Source organism: Panulirus ornatus, chromosome 2 (genome assembly GCF_036320965.1).
Source record: "Panulirus ornatus isolate Po-2019 chromosome 2, ASM3632096v1, whole genome shotgun sequence".
NCBI classification, from domain to species: domain Eukaryota; kingdom Metazoa; phylum Arthropoda; class Malacostraca; order Decapoda; family Palinuridae; genus Panulirus; species Panulirus ornatus.
The window spans coordinates 44,173,299-44,191,100 of record NC_092225.1 but is presented as its reverse complement, the minus strand read 5'-3'; the positions used below and the strand labels follow the sequence as shown (position 1 = coordinate 44,191,100).

General features: G+C 41.4%; 1 protein-coding gene across 1 annotated transcript in view; it reads left to right on the top strand.

Annotated features, from left to right (window-relative positions):
• LOC139756230 (glutamate receptor ionotropic, delta-1-like) overlaps nt 1–17,802 on the top strand; it is a 285,085-nt gene that overhangs the window by 47,228 nt on the left and 220,055 nt on the right. Inside the window, exon 3 of the mRNA XM_071675391.1 lies at nt 3,259–3,497. Coding sequence (XP_071531492.1) covers nt 3,259–3,497 — 239 coding nt within the window. The remainder of the gene's footprint in view (nt 1–3,258; nt 3,498–17,802) is intronic.

Sequence of the window (17,802 nt, the reverse complement as noted above, 5' to 3'; positions counted from 1 at the left end):
TGGAGGTGGAAAGATGGAGTGAAAAAGATTTTGTGTGATCGGGGCCTGAACATGCAGGAGGGTGAAAGGAGGGCAAGGAATAGAGTGAATTGGAGCGATGTGGTATACCGGGGTTGACGTGCTGTCAGTGGATTGAATCAGGGCATGTGAAGCGTCTGGGGTAAACCATGGAAAGCTGTGTAGGTATGTATATTTGCGTGTGTGGACGTATGTATATACATGTGTATGGGGGTGGGTTGGGCCATTTCTTTCGTCTGTTTCCTTGCGCTACCTCGCAAACGCGGGAGACAGCGACAAAGCAAAAAAAAAAAAAAGAAAAAAAATATATATATATATATATATATAGGGAAAATGATTTGGTAAACAGAGAAGAGGTAGTAAAAGCTTTGCGGAAGATGAAAGCCGGCAAGGCAGCAGGTTTGGATGGTATTGCAGTGGAATTTATTAAAAAAGGGGGTGACTCTATTGTTGACTGGTTGGTAAGGTTATTTAATGTATGTATGACTCATGGTGAGGTGCCTGAGGATTGGCGGAATGCGTGCATAGTGCCATTGTACAAAGGCAAAGGGGATAAGAGTGAGTGCTCAAATTACAGAGGTATAAGTTTGTTGAGTATTCTTGGTAAATTATATGGGAGGGTATTGGTTGAGAGGGTGAAGGCATGTACAGAGCATCAGTTTGGGGAAGAGCAGTGTGGTTTCAGAAGTGGTAGAGGATGTGTGGCTCAGGTGTTTGCTTTGAAGAATGTATGTGAGAAATACTTAGAAAAGCAAATGGATTTATATGTAGCATTTATGGATCTGGAGAAGGCATATGATAGAGTTGATAGAGATGCTCTGTGGAAGGTATTAAGAATATATGGTGTGGGAGGCAAGTTGTTGGAGGCAGTGAAAAGTGTTTATCGAGGATGGAAGTCATGTGTACGTGTAGGAAGAGAGGAAAGTGATTGGTTCTCAGTGAATGTAGGTTTGCGGCAGGGGTGTGTGATGTCTCCATGGTTGTTTAATTTGTTTATGGATGGGGTTGTTAGGGAGGTGAATGCAAGAGTTTTGGAAAGAGGGGCAAGTATGAAGTCTGTTGGGGATGAGAGAGCTTGGGAAGTGAGTCAGTTGTTGTTCGCTGATGATACAGCGCTGGTTGCTGATTCATGTTAGAAACTGCAGAAGCTGGTGACTGAGTTTGGTAAAGTGTGTGAAAGAAGAAAGTTAAGAGTAAATGTGAATAAGAGCAAGGTTATTAGGTACAGTAGGGTTGAGGGTCAAATCAATTGGGAGGTGAGTTTGAATGAAGAAAAACTGGAGGAAGTGAAGTGTTTTAGATATCTGGGAGTGGATCTGGCAGCGGATGGAACCATGGAAGCGGAAGCTGATCATAGGGTGGGGGAGGGGGCGAAAATTCTGGGAGCCTTGAAGAATGTGTGGAAGTCGAGAACATTATCTCGGAAAGCAAAAATGGGTATGTTTGAAGGAATAGTGGTTCCAACAATGTTGTATGGTTGCGAGGCGTGGGCTATGGATAGAGTTGTGCGCAGGAGGATGGATGTGCTGGAAATGAGATGTTTGAGGACAATGTGTGGTGTGAGGTGGTTTGATCGAGTAAGTAACGTAAGGGTAAGAGAGATGTGTGGAAATAAAAAGAGCGTGGTTGAGAGAGCAGAAGAGGGTGTTTTGAAATGGTTTGGGCACATGGAGAGAATGAGTGAGGAAAGATTGACCAAGAGGATATATGTGTCGGAGGTGGAGGGAACGATGAGAAGAGGGAGACCAAATTGGAGGTGGAAAGATGGAGTGAAAAAGATTTTGTGTGATCGGGGCCTGAACATGCAGGAGGGTGAAAGGAGGGCAAGGAATAGAGTGAATTGGAGCGATGTGGTATACCGGGGTTGACGTGCTGTCAGTGGATTGAATCAAGGCATGTGAAGCGTCTGGGGTAAACCATGGAAAGCTGTGTAGGTATGTATATTTGCGTGTGTGGACGTATGTATATACATTATTATGGGGGTGGGTTGGGCCATTTCTTTCGCCTGTTTCCTTGCGCTACCTCGCAAACGCGGGAGACAGCGACAAAGCAAAAAAAAAAAAAAAAATATATATATATATATATATATATATATATATATATATATATATTTATTTTTTATATATATATATATATATATATATATATATATATATATATATATATATATATATATATATATATATATATATATATATATATATATATATATATATGCAATATCTTTAGTTTCCATCTTGACTTTCACGTGGAATTTAATCTCGGTGACAAAATGTTTTGTCCGATCACGTTTTCATCCTCGTAAGAGTCTCAGTTTTAGATGGTTCACATTTACCTGGGAATATAGCACGCTCTTGATGGTTTTACCATGACGGGAAGAAGCGCAATAATTACTTAAGTGACAGGAAGGTTTATGGTAAACAACAAGATTTCGAGCTGTAGCCGTGAAGAAGTTATTGGTTGATGTCTCGAGTCAGGTGATATCACGTACTTAGGTTAAGTCTTTTCCTTGGGCAAGATAACGTTGTATTTGTGCTATCTATAGTAGAAATCTATGATTGCTGAGATTCTGGTGTTAGTGTTCGTTTATATACGATTGGTGAGTCTACAGAGCTAGTGTTCATTGTATTCCAGTTTTTGAACTGCTTGTGAGTGGATTGGTGTTTCTATTTTAAATGTCTCCACGATGGCAAGTTTTGCATGTCGTTGTGTTGTCTGACAATTCATCTCTTCTAGCCCCTGACTTGTCTGGTGAGCGTGGTAGTGTGAGGATTGTACTAATAGTTTTGGAAGCCTCTTTTTGTGAACGATTTGTAATGAGATATACAGGTGAAGCAGAATTTGTATAGATATAGTTCATGATGTTTTGATGTATACAACTTTCAACCAGGCATTTAAAGTCATGAACAATATTGGGATCTCGGTAACAATGAGCTGTTTAGTGGTTTTCTGCTCAACTTACTGACTTCTCAACATAAAAGGTCAAGTATAATCAAGGGAATACAAAAAGAGTACAAATGATCTCACAAAACAATTTGTTCCATTATGATCATTTAGAGAATGTCTGCTGCAAGAAGTGAAATGTCTGCTGCAAGAAGTGACACTTCTCTTGCACAAAATTAGCTCAGAGTACTAAAGAAAATAATACTTGTCAGTTTTGACAATCAGACAATAAAAACTAGGCCTTTTATTGTACTGTACTCAATATCATATTGACACTGTTGTCTCATCTCCCATCAGTTACGAGATTTATGAGGACCCCGAGAAAGCATTTGGTAGAGAGAAGGAGGGCAAGTTCGATGGAATGATAGGTCAGCTTCAGCGAGAGGAGGCAGACTTCTGCACAATATCGGCGCCATCGACAAAACGGATGAAAGTGGTTCAGTACCTCTGGGCATATCCTGCAGACCTGATGACGGTGATATCTCTCAAGCCTTCCCTGCTGCCGAAACATCTATCACTCATAAGACCGTTTGAAAGTACACGATCACTTCTAAGTTATTTCATTTGGCTAAAAAATGGTTAAATAAATATGAATTTTTTCATGAGTAACAGAATTGATTGTTTTTTCTTTTAAGGGAGGGAATGAAAATTACATATCCCTGTAGGGATACAATATGATTATCAACGTCTGTAGATTTTCACTTCAGATGTTGGTTTTTCAAGTTATTTTTTTTCTTATAATTAAGACTTTATAATGGCAAACTTTGCTAACTTGATCTGACTTTTGTCTATGTTTAAGTTGCTATCTTATCGCCTTAAGAATGGAATTTGAAGGAACAAATTTCTTGCAAAGCAATCCTTCGAAGTATAACTGTCCATGCAAGAACGTTAGCCAGTTATGGAACTCGATGGTGTAGATGTTAACTTTATTTAACTGGTTACGTGCCCGGATCGCCCATACCCGGATCTCGAGTGGCTCAAATCCTGGACTAGCAAATATGCTACGTGGTAGTGCAAGGAAATAGACGAAAAATTGGTCCAAACCACCCACAAACACATGTATATACATAAACGCCCACACATCCATATATACATACCTATACATTTCAACGTATACATACATATACATACACAGACATATACATATATACACATGTACATATTCATACATGCTGCCCTCATCCATTCTCGCCGCCATCCCGCCACACATGAAATGACACCCCCTCCCCCCGCGTTCGAGCGATGTAACAAACGCAAGGAAAAGTCAACAAAGGCCACATTCATTTACACTCAGTCTCTAGCTGTCATGTGCAATGCACCGAGACCACAGCTCCCTTTCCACATCTAGGCAACACAAAACTTTCCATGGTTAACCCCAGACGCTTCACATGCCTTGGTTCAATCCAATGACAGCACGTCGACCCCGGTATACCATATCGTTCCAATGCACTCTATTCCTGCACGTCTTTCACCCTCCTGTATGTCAAGGCCTAGATCGCTCAAAATATTTTTCACTCCATCCTTCTATCTCTAATTTAGTCTCCTACTTCTCCTCGTTCCCTCCGTCTCAGACACATACGTCCTCTTTGTCAATCTTTCCTCACTCATTCTCTCCATATGATCAAACCATTACAAAACACTCTCTTCTGCACTCTAAAAGACACTTTTTTTATTACCACACATCTCTCTTACCAGTTCATTACTTACTCGATCAAACCGCTTCATACAACAGATCGTCCTTAAACATCTCATTTTCAACACATCCACCCTTCTCCGCACAACCCTATCTATAGCCCATGCCTTACAACCATATAAAAAGTTGGAACAACTATTCCTTCAAACATACACATATTTGCTATCCGAGATAACATTTGCGCCTTCTACACATTCTTCAACGCACCCAGAACCTTCACCCCCTCTCCCACCCTGTGATCCACTTTCGCTTTCATGATCCCATTCGCTGCTAAATCCACTCCCAGATATCTAGACTACTTCACTTATTCCAGTTTTTCTCCATTCAAACTTACCTCACAAACTTATTGTCCCTCAACCCTACTGAGCTCAATAAGCTTACTCTTTTTCACATTTACTCTCAGTTTTCTTCTTTCACACACTTTACAAAACTCAGTCACCAACTTCTGCAGTTTCTCACCAAAATCAACCGCCAGTGCTGCATCATCAGCGAACAACAACTGACTCACTTCCCAAGCCCTCTCATCCACAACAGACTGCATACTAGCCCCTCTATCCAAAACTCTTGCATTCACCTTCTTAACAATCTCATCCATAAACAAATTAAACAGCGATGGAGACATCACACACCCCTGCCGCAAACCTACATTCACTGAGAGCCAATCACTTTCCTCTCTACCTACTCGTACACATGCCTTACATCCTCGATAAAGAATTACTGCTTCTAGCAACTTACCTCTCACGTCATATACTCTTGATACCTTCCACAAAACATTTTTATCAACTCTGTCATATGCAGGGAAATAGTGAAATGACTGGGACATATATAAAAGAAAGAGGCAAGAGGTCAGGAAAAAGGTGAAATTGGTGAAAAAGTGGCCAAATGAGAGTTAGGGTGAGATAGTATCACTACATTTTAGGGAGATTAAAAGGATGTTTTAGCAGGATGTTAATAAAGTGCGTAAGACATGAAAACAAATAGGAACATCGGTGAAGGGGCCAAATGAGGAGGTAATAGCAAGTAGTGGTGAACTGAGAAGCAGATGGAGTGAGTATTTTGAAGGTTTGTAGACTGCGTTTGATGACAGAGTTGCATATATGGATGTTTTTGTCGAGGTAGTGTGCCAAGTGATCGGGGTCAGGGAGAATGATATGTTAAACAGAGAAGAGGTAATGAGAGCTTTCTGGACGATGAAAGCCGGCAAGGCGGTGGGTTTGGATGGTATTGTGGTAGAATTTATTAAAAAGGTGCGTGTATGGTTCATGGTGAATAACCTGAGGACTATCGGAATGCATGCATAGTGCCATTTTCAAAGACAAAGAGGAGACAGGTGAGTGTTCAAATTAGAGAGATATAATTTTGTTGAGCATTTATGGGAAATTATATGGGAGGATATTTATTGAGAGGATGAAGCCATGTACAGAGCATCAGACTGGGAAGAGCAGTGTGGTTTCAGAAGTGGTAGAGGATGTGTGGATCAGGTGTTTCCTTTGAAGAATGTGAGAAATACTTAGAAAAGCAAAAGGAATTGTATTGAACATTTATGGATCTGGATAAAGCATATGATAGAGATGATAGAGATGCTGTGTGTAAGATATTAAGAATATATGGTGTGGGAGGCAAGTTGTCAGAAGCAGTGAAAAGTTTTCATCGAGGATATAAGTCATGTGTACCTGTAGGAAGAGATGAATGTGATTGGTTTTCAATGAATGTAGGATTGTGGCAGGGGTGTGTGATGTCTCCATGGTTTGATTTGCTTATGGATGGGGTTGTTAGGGAGGTGAATGCAAGAGTTTTGGAAAGAGGGGCAAGTATGCAGTCTGTCGTGAATGAGAGAGCTTGGGAAGTGAGTCAGTTGTTGTTCGCTAATTATACAGCGCTGGTGGCTGATTCATGTGAGAAACTGCAGAAGCTGGTGGCTGACTTTGGTAAAATATGTGAAAGAAGAAAGCTGGGGGTAAATGTGAATAAGAGCAAGGTTATTAGGTACAGTAGGGTTGAGGGACAAGTCAACTGGAAGGTAAATTTGAATGGATAAAAAATGGAGTAAATGAAGTGTTTCAGATATGTGGGAGTGGAATTGGCAGTGGATGGAACCATGGAAGCGGAAGTGAATCGTAGGGTGCGGGAGGGGGCGAAAGATCTGGGAGCGTTGAAAAATGTGTAGAAGTCGAGAACATTATCTCGGAAAGCAAAAATGGGTATGTTTGAAGGAATAGTGATTCCAACAATGCTATATGGTTGCGAGGCGTAGGATATAGATAGAGTTGTGCGTAGGAGGGTGGATGTGCTGGAAATTAGATGTTTGAGGACAATATGTAGTGTGAGGTGGTTGATCGGGTAAGTAATAATAGCGTAAGAGAGATGTGTGGTAATAAAAAGAGTGTGGTTGAGAAAGCAGAAGAGGGTGTTTTGAAATGGTTTGGTCACATGGAGAGAATGAGTGAGGAAAAATTGACCAAGAGAATATATGTGTCAGAGGTGGAGGGAACGAGGAGAAGTGGGAGACCAATTTGGAGGTGGAAAGATGGAGTGAAAAAAATTTTGAATGATCGGGGTCTGAACATGCAGGAGGGTGAAAGGCGTGCAAGGAATAGAGTGAATTGGAACGATGTTGTATACCGGGGTCGACGGGCTGTCAATGGACTGAACCAGGGCATGTGAAGAATCTGGGGTAAACTATGGAAAGTTCTGTGGGGCCTGGATGTGGAAAGGGAGCTGTGGTTTCGGTGCATTATTACATGACACCTAGAGACTGAGTGTGAGCGAATGTTGCCTTTTTTGTCTTTTCCTAGCCCTACCTCGCGCACATGAGGATGGAGGAGGCTGTTATTCAATGTGTGTAGGGGTGGCGATGGAAATGAATAAAGGCAGACAATATGAACTATGTATATGTGTATATATGTATATATCTGTGTGTGTATAAATATGTATACATTGAGATGTATAGGGATGTATATGTGCATGTATGGACTTATATGTTGTTGGGTTGGGCCATTCTTTCGTCTATTTTCTTGCGCTACCTCGCTAACGCGGGAAACAGCGCCAAAACAAAATAATAAAGATAGTAATGATAATAATGATATATATATATATATATATATATATATATATATATATATATATATATATATATATATATATATATATATATATTTGAAGCTTATTGATACAGTGGTTAAATTGATGAGAACTACTATTGACTTTTGTGTAAATAAATTAAACATTTCCTTTTTCCATAGCCAGAGGTTGAACCATTATGTGACATTCATTTTTTTTTTTTTCTTTTCATTTCAAGCTAGAAGTTTCAGTTTTCTAAATTGTTTCTTACATTTTTCATATGTATATATATGTATGTGTGTGTGTGTGTGTGTGTATATGTGCGTGTGTGTGTGTATGTGTGTGTATGTGTATATATATATGTATATTATCCCTGGGGATAGGGGTGAAAGAATACTTACCACGCATTCCTCGCGTGTCGTAGAAAGCGACTAGAGGGGACGGGAGCGGGGGGCCAGAAATCCTCCCCTCCTTGTATTTTTTTAACTTTCTAAAATGGGAAACAGAAGAAGGAGTCACGCGGGGAGTGCTCATACTCCTCGAAGGCTCAGATTGGGGTGCCTAAATATGTGTGGATGTAACCAAGATGTGAAAAAAGGAGAGATAGGTAGTATGTTTGAGGAAAGGAACCTGGATGTTTTGGCTCTGAGTGAAACAAAGCTCAAGGGTGAAGGGGAAGAGTGGTTTGGGAATGTCTTGGGAGTAAAGTCAGGGGTTAGTGAGAGGACAAGAGCAAGGGAAGGAGTAGCAGTACTCCTGAAACAAGAGTTGTGGGAGTACGTGATAGAATGTAAGAAAGTAAATTCCCGATTAATATGGGTAAAACTGAAAGTTGATGGAGAGAGATGGGTGATTATTGGTGCATATGCACCTGGGCATGAGAAGAAAGATCATGAGAGGCAAGTGTTTTGGGAGCAGCTGAATGAGTGTGTTAGTGGTTTTGATGCACGAGACCGGGTTATAGTGATGGGTGATTTGAATGCAAAGGTGAGTAATGTGGCAGTTGAGGGAATAATTGGTGTACATGGGGTGTTCAGTGTTGTAAATGGAAATGGTGAAGAGCTTGTAGATTTATGTGCTGAAAAAGAACTGATGATTGGGAATACCTGGTTTAAAAAGCGAGATATACATAAGTATACTTATGTAAGTAGGAGAGATGGCCAGAGAGCGTTATTGGATTACGTGTTAATTGACAGGCGCGCGAAAGAGAGACTTTTGGATGTTAATGTGCTGAGAGGTGCAACTGGAGGGATGTCTGATCATTATCTTGTGGAGGCTAAGGTGAAGATTTGTATGGGTTTTCAGAAAAGAAGAGTGAATGTTGGGGTGAAGAGGGTGGTGAGAGTAAGTGAGCTTGGGAAGGAGACTTGTGTGAGGAAGTACCAGGAGAGACTGAGTACAGAATGGGAAAAGGTGAGAACAATGGAAGTAAGGGGAGTGGGGGAGGAATGGGATGTATTTAGGGAATCAGTGATGGATTGCGCAAAAGATGCTTGTGGCATGAGAAGAGTGGGAGGTGGGTTGATTAGAAAGGGTAGTGAGTGGTGGGATGAAGAAGTAAGAGTATTAGTGAAAGAGAAGAGAGAGGCATTTGGACGATTTTTGCAGGGAAAAAATGCAGTTGAGTGGGAGACGTATAAAAGAAAGAGACAGGAGGTCAAGAGAAAGGTGCAAGAGGTGAAAAAAAGGGCAAATGAGAGTTGGGGTGAGAGAGTATCATTAAATTTTAGGGAGAACAAAAAGATGTTCTGGAAGGAGGTAAATAAAGTGCGTAAGACAAGGGAGCAAATGGGAACTTCAGTGAAAGGCGCAAATGGGGAAGTGATAACAAGTAGTGGTGATGTGAGAAGGAGATGGAGTGAGTATTTTGAAGGTTTGTTGAATGTGTTTGATGATAGAGTGGCAGATATAGGGTGTTTTCGTCGAGGTGGTGTGCAAAGTGAGAGGGTTAGGGAAAATGATTTGGTAAACAGAGAAGAGGTAGTAAAAGCTTTGCGGAAGATGAAAGCCGGCAAAGCAACAGGTTTGGATGATATTGCAGTGGAATTTATTAAAAAAGGGGGTGACTGTATTGTTGACTGGTTGGTAAGGTTATTTAATGTATGTATGACTCACGGTGAGGTGCCTGAGGATTGGCGGAATGCGTGCATAGTGCCATTGTACAAAGGCAAAGGGGATAAGAGTGAGTGCTCAAGTTACAGAGGTATAAGTTTGTTGAGTATTCCTGGTAAATTATATGGGAGGGTATTGATTGAGAGGGTGAAGGCATGTACAGAGAATCAGATTGGGGAAGAGCAGTGTGGTTTCAGAAGTGGTAGAGGATGTGTGGATCAGGTGTTTGCTTTGAAGAATGTATGTGAGAAATACTTAGAAAAGCAAATGGATTTGTATGTAGCATTTAGGGATCTGGAGAAGGCACATGATAGAGTTGATAGAGATACTCTGTGTAAGTTATTAAGAATATATGGTGTGGGAGGGAAGTTGTTAGAAGCAGTGAAAAGTTTTTATCGAGGATGTAAGACATGTGTACGTGTAGGAAGAGAGGAAAGTGATTGGTTCTCAGTGAATGTAGGTTTGCGGCAGGGGTGTGTGATGTCTCCATGGTTGTTTAATTTGTTTATGGATGGGGTTGTTAGGGAGGTGAATGCAAGAGTTTTGGAAAGAGGGGCAAGTATGAAGTCTGTTGGGGATGAGAGAGCTTGGGAAGTGAGTCAGTTGTTGTTCGCTGATGATACAGCGCTGGTGGCTGATTCATGTGAGAAACTGCAGAAGCTGGTGACTGAGTTTGGTAAAGTGTGTGAAAGAAGAAAGTTAAGAGTAAATGTGAATAAGAGCAAGGTTATTAGGTACAGTAGGGTTGAGGGTCAAGTCAATTGGGAGGTGAGTTTGAATGGAGAAAAACTGGAGGAAGTGAAGTGTTTTAGGTATCTGGGAGTGGATCTGGCAGCGGATGGAACCATGGAAGCGGAAGTGGATCATAGGGTGGGGGAGGGGGCGAAAATTCTGGGAGCCTTGAAGAATGTGTGGAAGTCGAGAACATTATCTCGGAAAGCAAAAATGGGTATGTTTGAAGGAATAGTGGTTCCAACAATGTTGTATGGTTGCGAGGCTTGGACTATGGATAGAGTTGTGCGCAGGAGGATGGATGTGCTGGAAATGAGATGTTTGAGGACAATATGTGGTGTGAGGTGGTTTGATCGAGTAAGTAACGTAAGGGTAAGAGAGATGTGTGGAAATAAAAAGAGCGTGGTTGAGAGAGCAGAAGAGGGTGTTTTGACATGGTTTGGGCACATGGATAGGATGAGTGAGGAAAGATTGACCAAGAGGATATATGTGTCGGATGTGGCGGGAACGAGGAGAAGAGGGAGACCAAATTGGAGGTGGAAAGATGGAGTGAAAAAGATTTTGTGTGATCGGGGCCTGAACATGCAGGAGGGTGAAAGGAGGGCAAGGAATAGAGTGAATTGGAGCGATGTGGTATACCGGGGTTGACGTGCTGTCAGTGGATTGAATCGGGGCATGTGAAGCGTCTGGGGTAAACCATGGAAAGCTGTGTAGGTATGTATATTTGCGTGTGTGGACGTATGTATATACCTGTGTATGGGGGTGGGTTGGGCCATTTCTTTCGTCTGTTTCCTTGCGCTACCTCGCAAACGCGGGAGACAGCGACAAAGCAAAAAAAAAAAAAAAAAAATATATATAAATATATATTTATCTATTTATTTATTTGGCTTTGTCGCTGTCTCCCGCGTTAGCGAGGTAGCGCAAGGAAATAGACGAAAGAATGGCCCAACCCACCCACATACATATGTATATACATACCCGTCCACACACGCAAATATACATACCTATACATTTCAATGTACACATTTGTATACACAAACAGACATATACATATATACATATGTACATAATTCATACTGTCTGCCTTTATATATTCCCATCGCTACCCCGCCACACATGGATTAACCACCCTCTCCCCCTCATATTTGCGAGGTAGCGCTAGGAAAAGACAACTGAGGCCCCATTCGTTCACATTCAGTCTCTAGCTGTCATGTAATAATGCACCGAAACCACAGCTCCCTTTCCGCATCCAGGCCCCACAGAACTTTCCATGGTTTACCCCAGACGCTTCACATGCCCTGGTTCGATCCATTGACAGCACGTCAACCCCGGTATACCACATCGTTCCAATTCACACTATTCCTTGCATGCCTTTCACCCTCCTGCATGTTCAGGCTCCGATCACTCAAAATTTTTTTCATTCCATCTTTCCACCTCCAATTTGGTCTCCCACTTCTCTTCGTTCCCTCCACCTCTGACACATATATCCTCTTGGTCAATCATTCCTCACTCATATTCTCCATGTGACCATACCATTTCAAAACACCCTCTTCTGCTCTCTCAACCACATTCTTTTTATTTCCACACATCTCTCTTACCCTTACATTACTTACCCGATCAAACCACCTCACACCATATATCTCATTTTTAGCACATCTACCCTCCTGCGCACAACACTATCCATAGCCCACGCCTCGTAGCCATACAGCATTGTTGGAAACACTATTCCTTCAAACATACCCATTTTTGCTTTCCGAGATAACGTTCTCGACTTCCACACATTCTTCAAGGCTCCCAGATTTTTCGCCCCTCCCCCATCCTATGATTCACTTCAGCTTCCATGGTTCCATCCGGTGCCAGATCTACTCCCAGATATCTAAAACACTTCACTTCCTCCAGTATTTCTCCACTCAAACTTACCTCCCAATTGACTTGACCCTCAAACCTACAGTACCTAATAACCTTGCTCTTATTCACATTTACTCTTACCTTTCTTCTTTCACACACTTTACCAAACTCAAGTCACCAGCTTCTGCAGTTTCTCATATGAATCAGCCACAAGCGCTGTATCATAAGCGAACAACAACTGACTTACTTCCAAAGCTCTCTCATCCACAACAGACTGCATATTTGCCCCTCTTTCCAAAACTCTTCCACTGACCTACCTAACAACCCCATCCATAAACGAATTAAACAACCATGGAGACATCACACACCCCTGCCGCAAACCTACATTCACCGAGAACCAATCACTTTCCTCTCTTCCTACACGTAAACATGCCTTACATCCTCAATAATAACTTTTCACTGCTTCTAACAACTTGCATCCCACACAATATATTATTAATACCTTCTACAGAGCATCTCTATCAACTCTATCATATATATCTTCTTCAGATCCATGAATGCTACATACAAATCCATTTGCTTTTCTAAGTATTTCTCACATACATTCTTCAAAGCAAACACCTGATCCACACATCCTCTACCACTTCTGAAACCACACTGCTCTTTCCCAATCTGATGCTCTGTACATGCCTTCAACCTCTCAATCAATACCCTCCCATATAGTTTACCAGGAATACTCAAAAAATTACTCTTATCTCCTTTGCCTTTGTACAATGGCATTATACAAGCATTCCGTCAATCCTCAGGCACCTCACCAAGAATTATGCATACATTAAATAACCTTACCAACCAGTCAACAATACAGTCAACCCCTTTTTGATAAATTCCACTGCAATACCATCCAAACCGGCTGCCTTGCCGGCTTTCATCTTCCGCAAAGCTTTTAAACCTCTTCTCTGTTTACCGAATCATTTTCCCTAACCCTCTCATTTTGCTCACCACCTCGACCAAAACACACTATATCTGCCACTCTATCATCAAACACACTCAACAAAACTTGAAATTGCTCACTCAATCTCCTTTTCACGTCACCACTACTTGTTATCACCTCCCCATTAGCCCCCTTCACTGAAGTTAACATTTGCTCCCTTGTCTTACGCACTTTATTTAACTCCGTTCAAAATATCTTTCTATTCTCCCTAAAATTTATTGATACTGTCTCAAACCAACTCTCATTTGCCCTCTTTTTCACCTCTGGCACCTTTCTCTTGACCTCCTGTCACTTTCATTTATACATCTCCCTCTCATTTGCATTTTTTCCCTTCAAAAATCGTCCAAATGCCTCTCTCTTCTCTTTCACTAATAATCTTTCTTTTTCATCCAACCACTCACAACCATTTCTAATCAACCCACCTCCCACACTTCTCATGCCACAAGCATCTTTTGCGCAAGCTATCATAGCTTCCCTAAATACATCCCATTCCTCCCCCACTCCCCTTCTGTCCTCTGTTTTCACCTTTTTCCATTCTGTACTCAGTCTCTCCTGTTACTTCCTCACACAAATCTCCTTCCCAAGCTCACTTACTCTCACCACCCTCTTCACCCAAACATTCTCTCTTCTTTTCTGAAAACCCATACAAATCTTCACCTTCCCCTGTAATGATCAGACATCCCTCCAGTTGCACCTCTCACCACATTAACATCCAAAAGTCTCTTTCGCGTGGCTATCAATTAACACGTAATCCAATAACGCTCTCTGGCCATCTCTCCTACTTACATACGTATACTTATGTATATCTCGCTTTTTAAACCAGGTATTCCCAATCACCAGACCTTTTTCAGCATATAAATCTACAAGCTCATCACCATTTCCATTTACAACACTGAACACCCAATGTATACCAATTATTCCCTCAACTGCCACATTACTCACCTTTGTATTCAAATCACCCACCACTATAACCCGGTCTTGTGCATCAAAACCACTAACACACTCATTCATCTGCTCCCAAAACATTTGCCTCTCATGATCAATCTTGTCATGCCCAGGTGCATATGCACCAATAATCACCCATCTCTCTCCATCAACTTTCAGTTTTACCCATATCAATCTAGAATTTATTTTCTTACACGGGTTAGTGAAAGGACAAGAGCAACGGAAGGAATAGCACTACTCCTGAAACAGGAGGTTTTGGTTGCACGAGACCGGGTTATAGTGATGGGTGGTTTGAATGCAAAGATGAGTAATGTGGCAGTTGAGGGAATAATTGGTATACATGGGGTGTTCAGTGTTGTAGATGGAAATGGTGAAGAGCTTGTAGATTTATATGCTGAAAAAGGACTGTTGACTGGGAATGAATTGTTTAAAAAGCGATATATACATAGATATACGTATGTAAGTAGGAGAGATGGACAGAGAGCGTTATTAGATTAAGTGTTAATTGATAGGCGCGCGAAAGAGAGACTTTTGGAAAGAGTGGCAAGTATGCAGTCTGTTGTGGATGAGAGAGCTTAGGAAGTGAGTCAGTTGTTGTTCGCTGATGATACAGCGCTGGTGGCTGATTCACGTGAGAAACTGCAGAAGCTGGTGACTGAGTTTGGTAAAGTGTGTGAAAGAAGAAAGTTGAAAGTAAACGTGAATAAGAGCAAGGTTATTAGGTATGTTAGGGTTGAAGGTCAAGTCTATTGGGAGTTGGTTTGAATGAACAAAAACTGGAGGAAGTGAATTGTTTTAGATATCTGGGAGTGGATTTGGCCACGGATGGAACCATGGAAGCGGAAGTGAATCATAGGGTGGGGGAGGGGGCGAAAATTCTGTAAGCCTTGAAGAATGTGTGGAAGTCGAGAACATTTTCTCGGAAAGCAAAATAGGTATGTTTGAAGGAATAGTCGTTCCAACAATGTTTTATGGTTGCGAGACGTGGGCTATGGATAGAGTTGTGCGCAGGAGGGTGGATATGCTGGAAATGAGATGTTTGATGACAATATGTGGTGTGAGGTGGTTTGATCGAGTAAGTAATGTAAGGGTAAGAGAGATGTGTGGTAATAAAAACAGTTTGGTTGAGAGAGTAGAAGAGGGTGTTTTGAAATGGTTTGGTCACATGGAGAGAATGAGTGAGGAAAGATTGACCAAGAGGATATATGTGTCAGAGGTGGAGGGAACGAGGAGAAATGGAAGGCCAAATTGGAGGTGGAAAGATGGAATGAAAAAGAGTTTGAGTGATCGGGGTCTGAACATACAGGAGGGTGAATGGCGTGCAAGAAATAGAGTTAATTGGAACAATGTGGTATAGCGGGGTCGACGTGCTGTCAGTGGATTGAACCAGGGCATGTGAAGCCTCTGGGGTAAACCATGAAAAGTTGTTTGGGGCCTGGATGTGGAAAGGGCGATCTGGTTTCGGTGCATTATTACATGACGGCTAGTGACTGGGTGTGAACGAATGGGACCTTTGTTGTTTTTTCCTAGCGCTCCCTCGCACACATGAGGGTGGAGGGGGTTGTTATTTCATGTGTGGCGAGTTGGCGATGAGAATGAATAAATTCAAACAGTATGAATTATGTACATGTGTATATATGTATATGTCTGTGTGTGTATATATATATATATATATGTATACGTTGAGATGTATAGGTATGTATATTTACGTGTGTCGACGTGTATGTATATACATGTGAATGTGGGAGGGTTGGGCCATTCTTTCGTCAGTTTCCTTGCGCTATCTCGCTAACGCGGGAGACAGCAACAAAGCAAAGAAACAAATATATATATATATATATATATATATATATATATATATATATATATATATATATATATATATATATATATATATATATGTATATATATATATATATATATATATATATATATATATATATATATATATATATATATATATATATATATATATATATATATATATATATATATGTTTGAAGGAATAGTGGTTCCAACAATGTTGTATGGTTGCGAGGCGTGGGCTATGGATAGAGTTGTGCGCAGGAGGATGGATGTGCTGGAAATGAGATGTTTGAGGACAATGTGTGGTGTGAGGTGGTTTGATCGAGTGAGTAACGTAAGGGTAAGAGAGATGTGTGGAAATAGAAAGAGCGTGGTTGAGAGAGCAGAAGAGGGTGTTTTGAAGTGGTTTGGGCACATGGAGAGGATGAGTGAGGAAAGATTGACCAAGAGGATATATGTGTCGGAGGTGGAGGGAACAAGGAGAAGAGGGAGACCAAATTGGAGGTGGAAAGATGGAGTGAAAAAGATTTTGTGTGATCGGGGCCTGAACATGCAGGAGGGTGAAAGGAGGGCAAGGAATAGAGTGAATTGGAGCGATGTGGTATACCGGGGTTGACGTGCTGTCAGTGGATTGAAGCAGGGCATGTGAAGCGTCTGGGGTAAGCCATGGAAAGCTGTGTAGGTATGTATATTTGCGTGTGTGGACGAATGTATATACATGTGTATGGGGGGGGTGGGCCATTTCTTTCGTCTGTTTCCTTGCGCTACCTCGCAAACGCGGGAGACAGCGACAAAGTATAATAAAAAAAAAATATATATATATATATATATATATATAAGGGGATAAGAGTGAGTGCTCAAATTAGAGAGGTATAAGTTTGTTGAGTATTCCTGGTAAATTACATGGGAGGGTATTGATTGAGAGGGTGAAGGCATGTACAGAGCATCAGATTGGGGAAGAGCAGTGTGGTTTCAGAAGTGGTAGAGGATGTGTGGATCAGGTGTTTGCTTTGAAGAATGTATGTGAGAAATACTTAGAAAAGCAAATGGATTTGTATGTAGCATTTTTGGATCTGGAGAAGGCATATGATAGAGTTGATAGAGATGCTCTGTGGAAGGTATTAAGAATATATGGTGTGGGAGGCAAGTTGTTAGAAGCAGTGAAAAGTTTTTATCGAGGATGTAAGGCATGTGTACGCGTAGGAAGAGAGGAAAGTGATTGGTTCTCAGTTTTGCGGCAGGGGTGTGTGATGTCTCCATGGTTGTTTAATTTGTTTATGGATGGGGTTGTTAGGGAGGTGAATGCAAGAGTTTTGGAAAGAGGGGCAAGTATGAAGTCTGTTGGGATGAGAGAGCTTGGGAAGTGAGTCAGTTGTTGTTCGCTGATGATACAGCGCTGGTGGCTGATTCATGTGAGAAACTGCAGAAGCTGGTGACTGAGTTTGGTAAAGTGTGTGAAAAATGAAAGTTAAGAGTAAATGTGGATAAGAGCAAGGTTATTAGGTACAGTAGGGTTGAGGGTCAAGTCAATTGGGAGGTAAGTTTGAATGGAGAAAAACTGGAGGAAGTAAAGTGTTTTAGATATCTGGGAGTGGATCTGGCAGCGGATGGAACCATGGAAGCGGAAGTGGATCATAGGGTGGGGGAGGGGGCG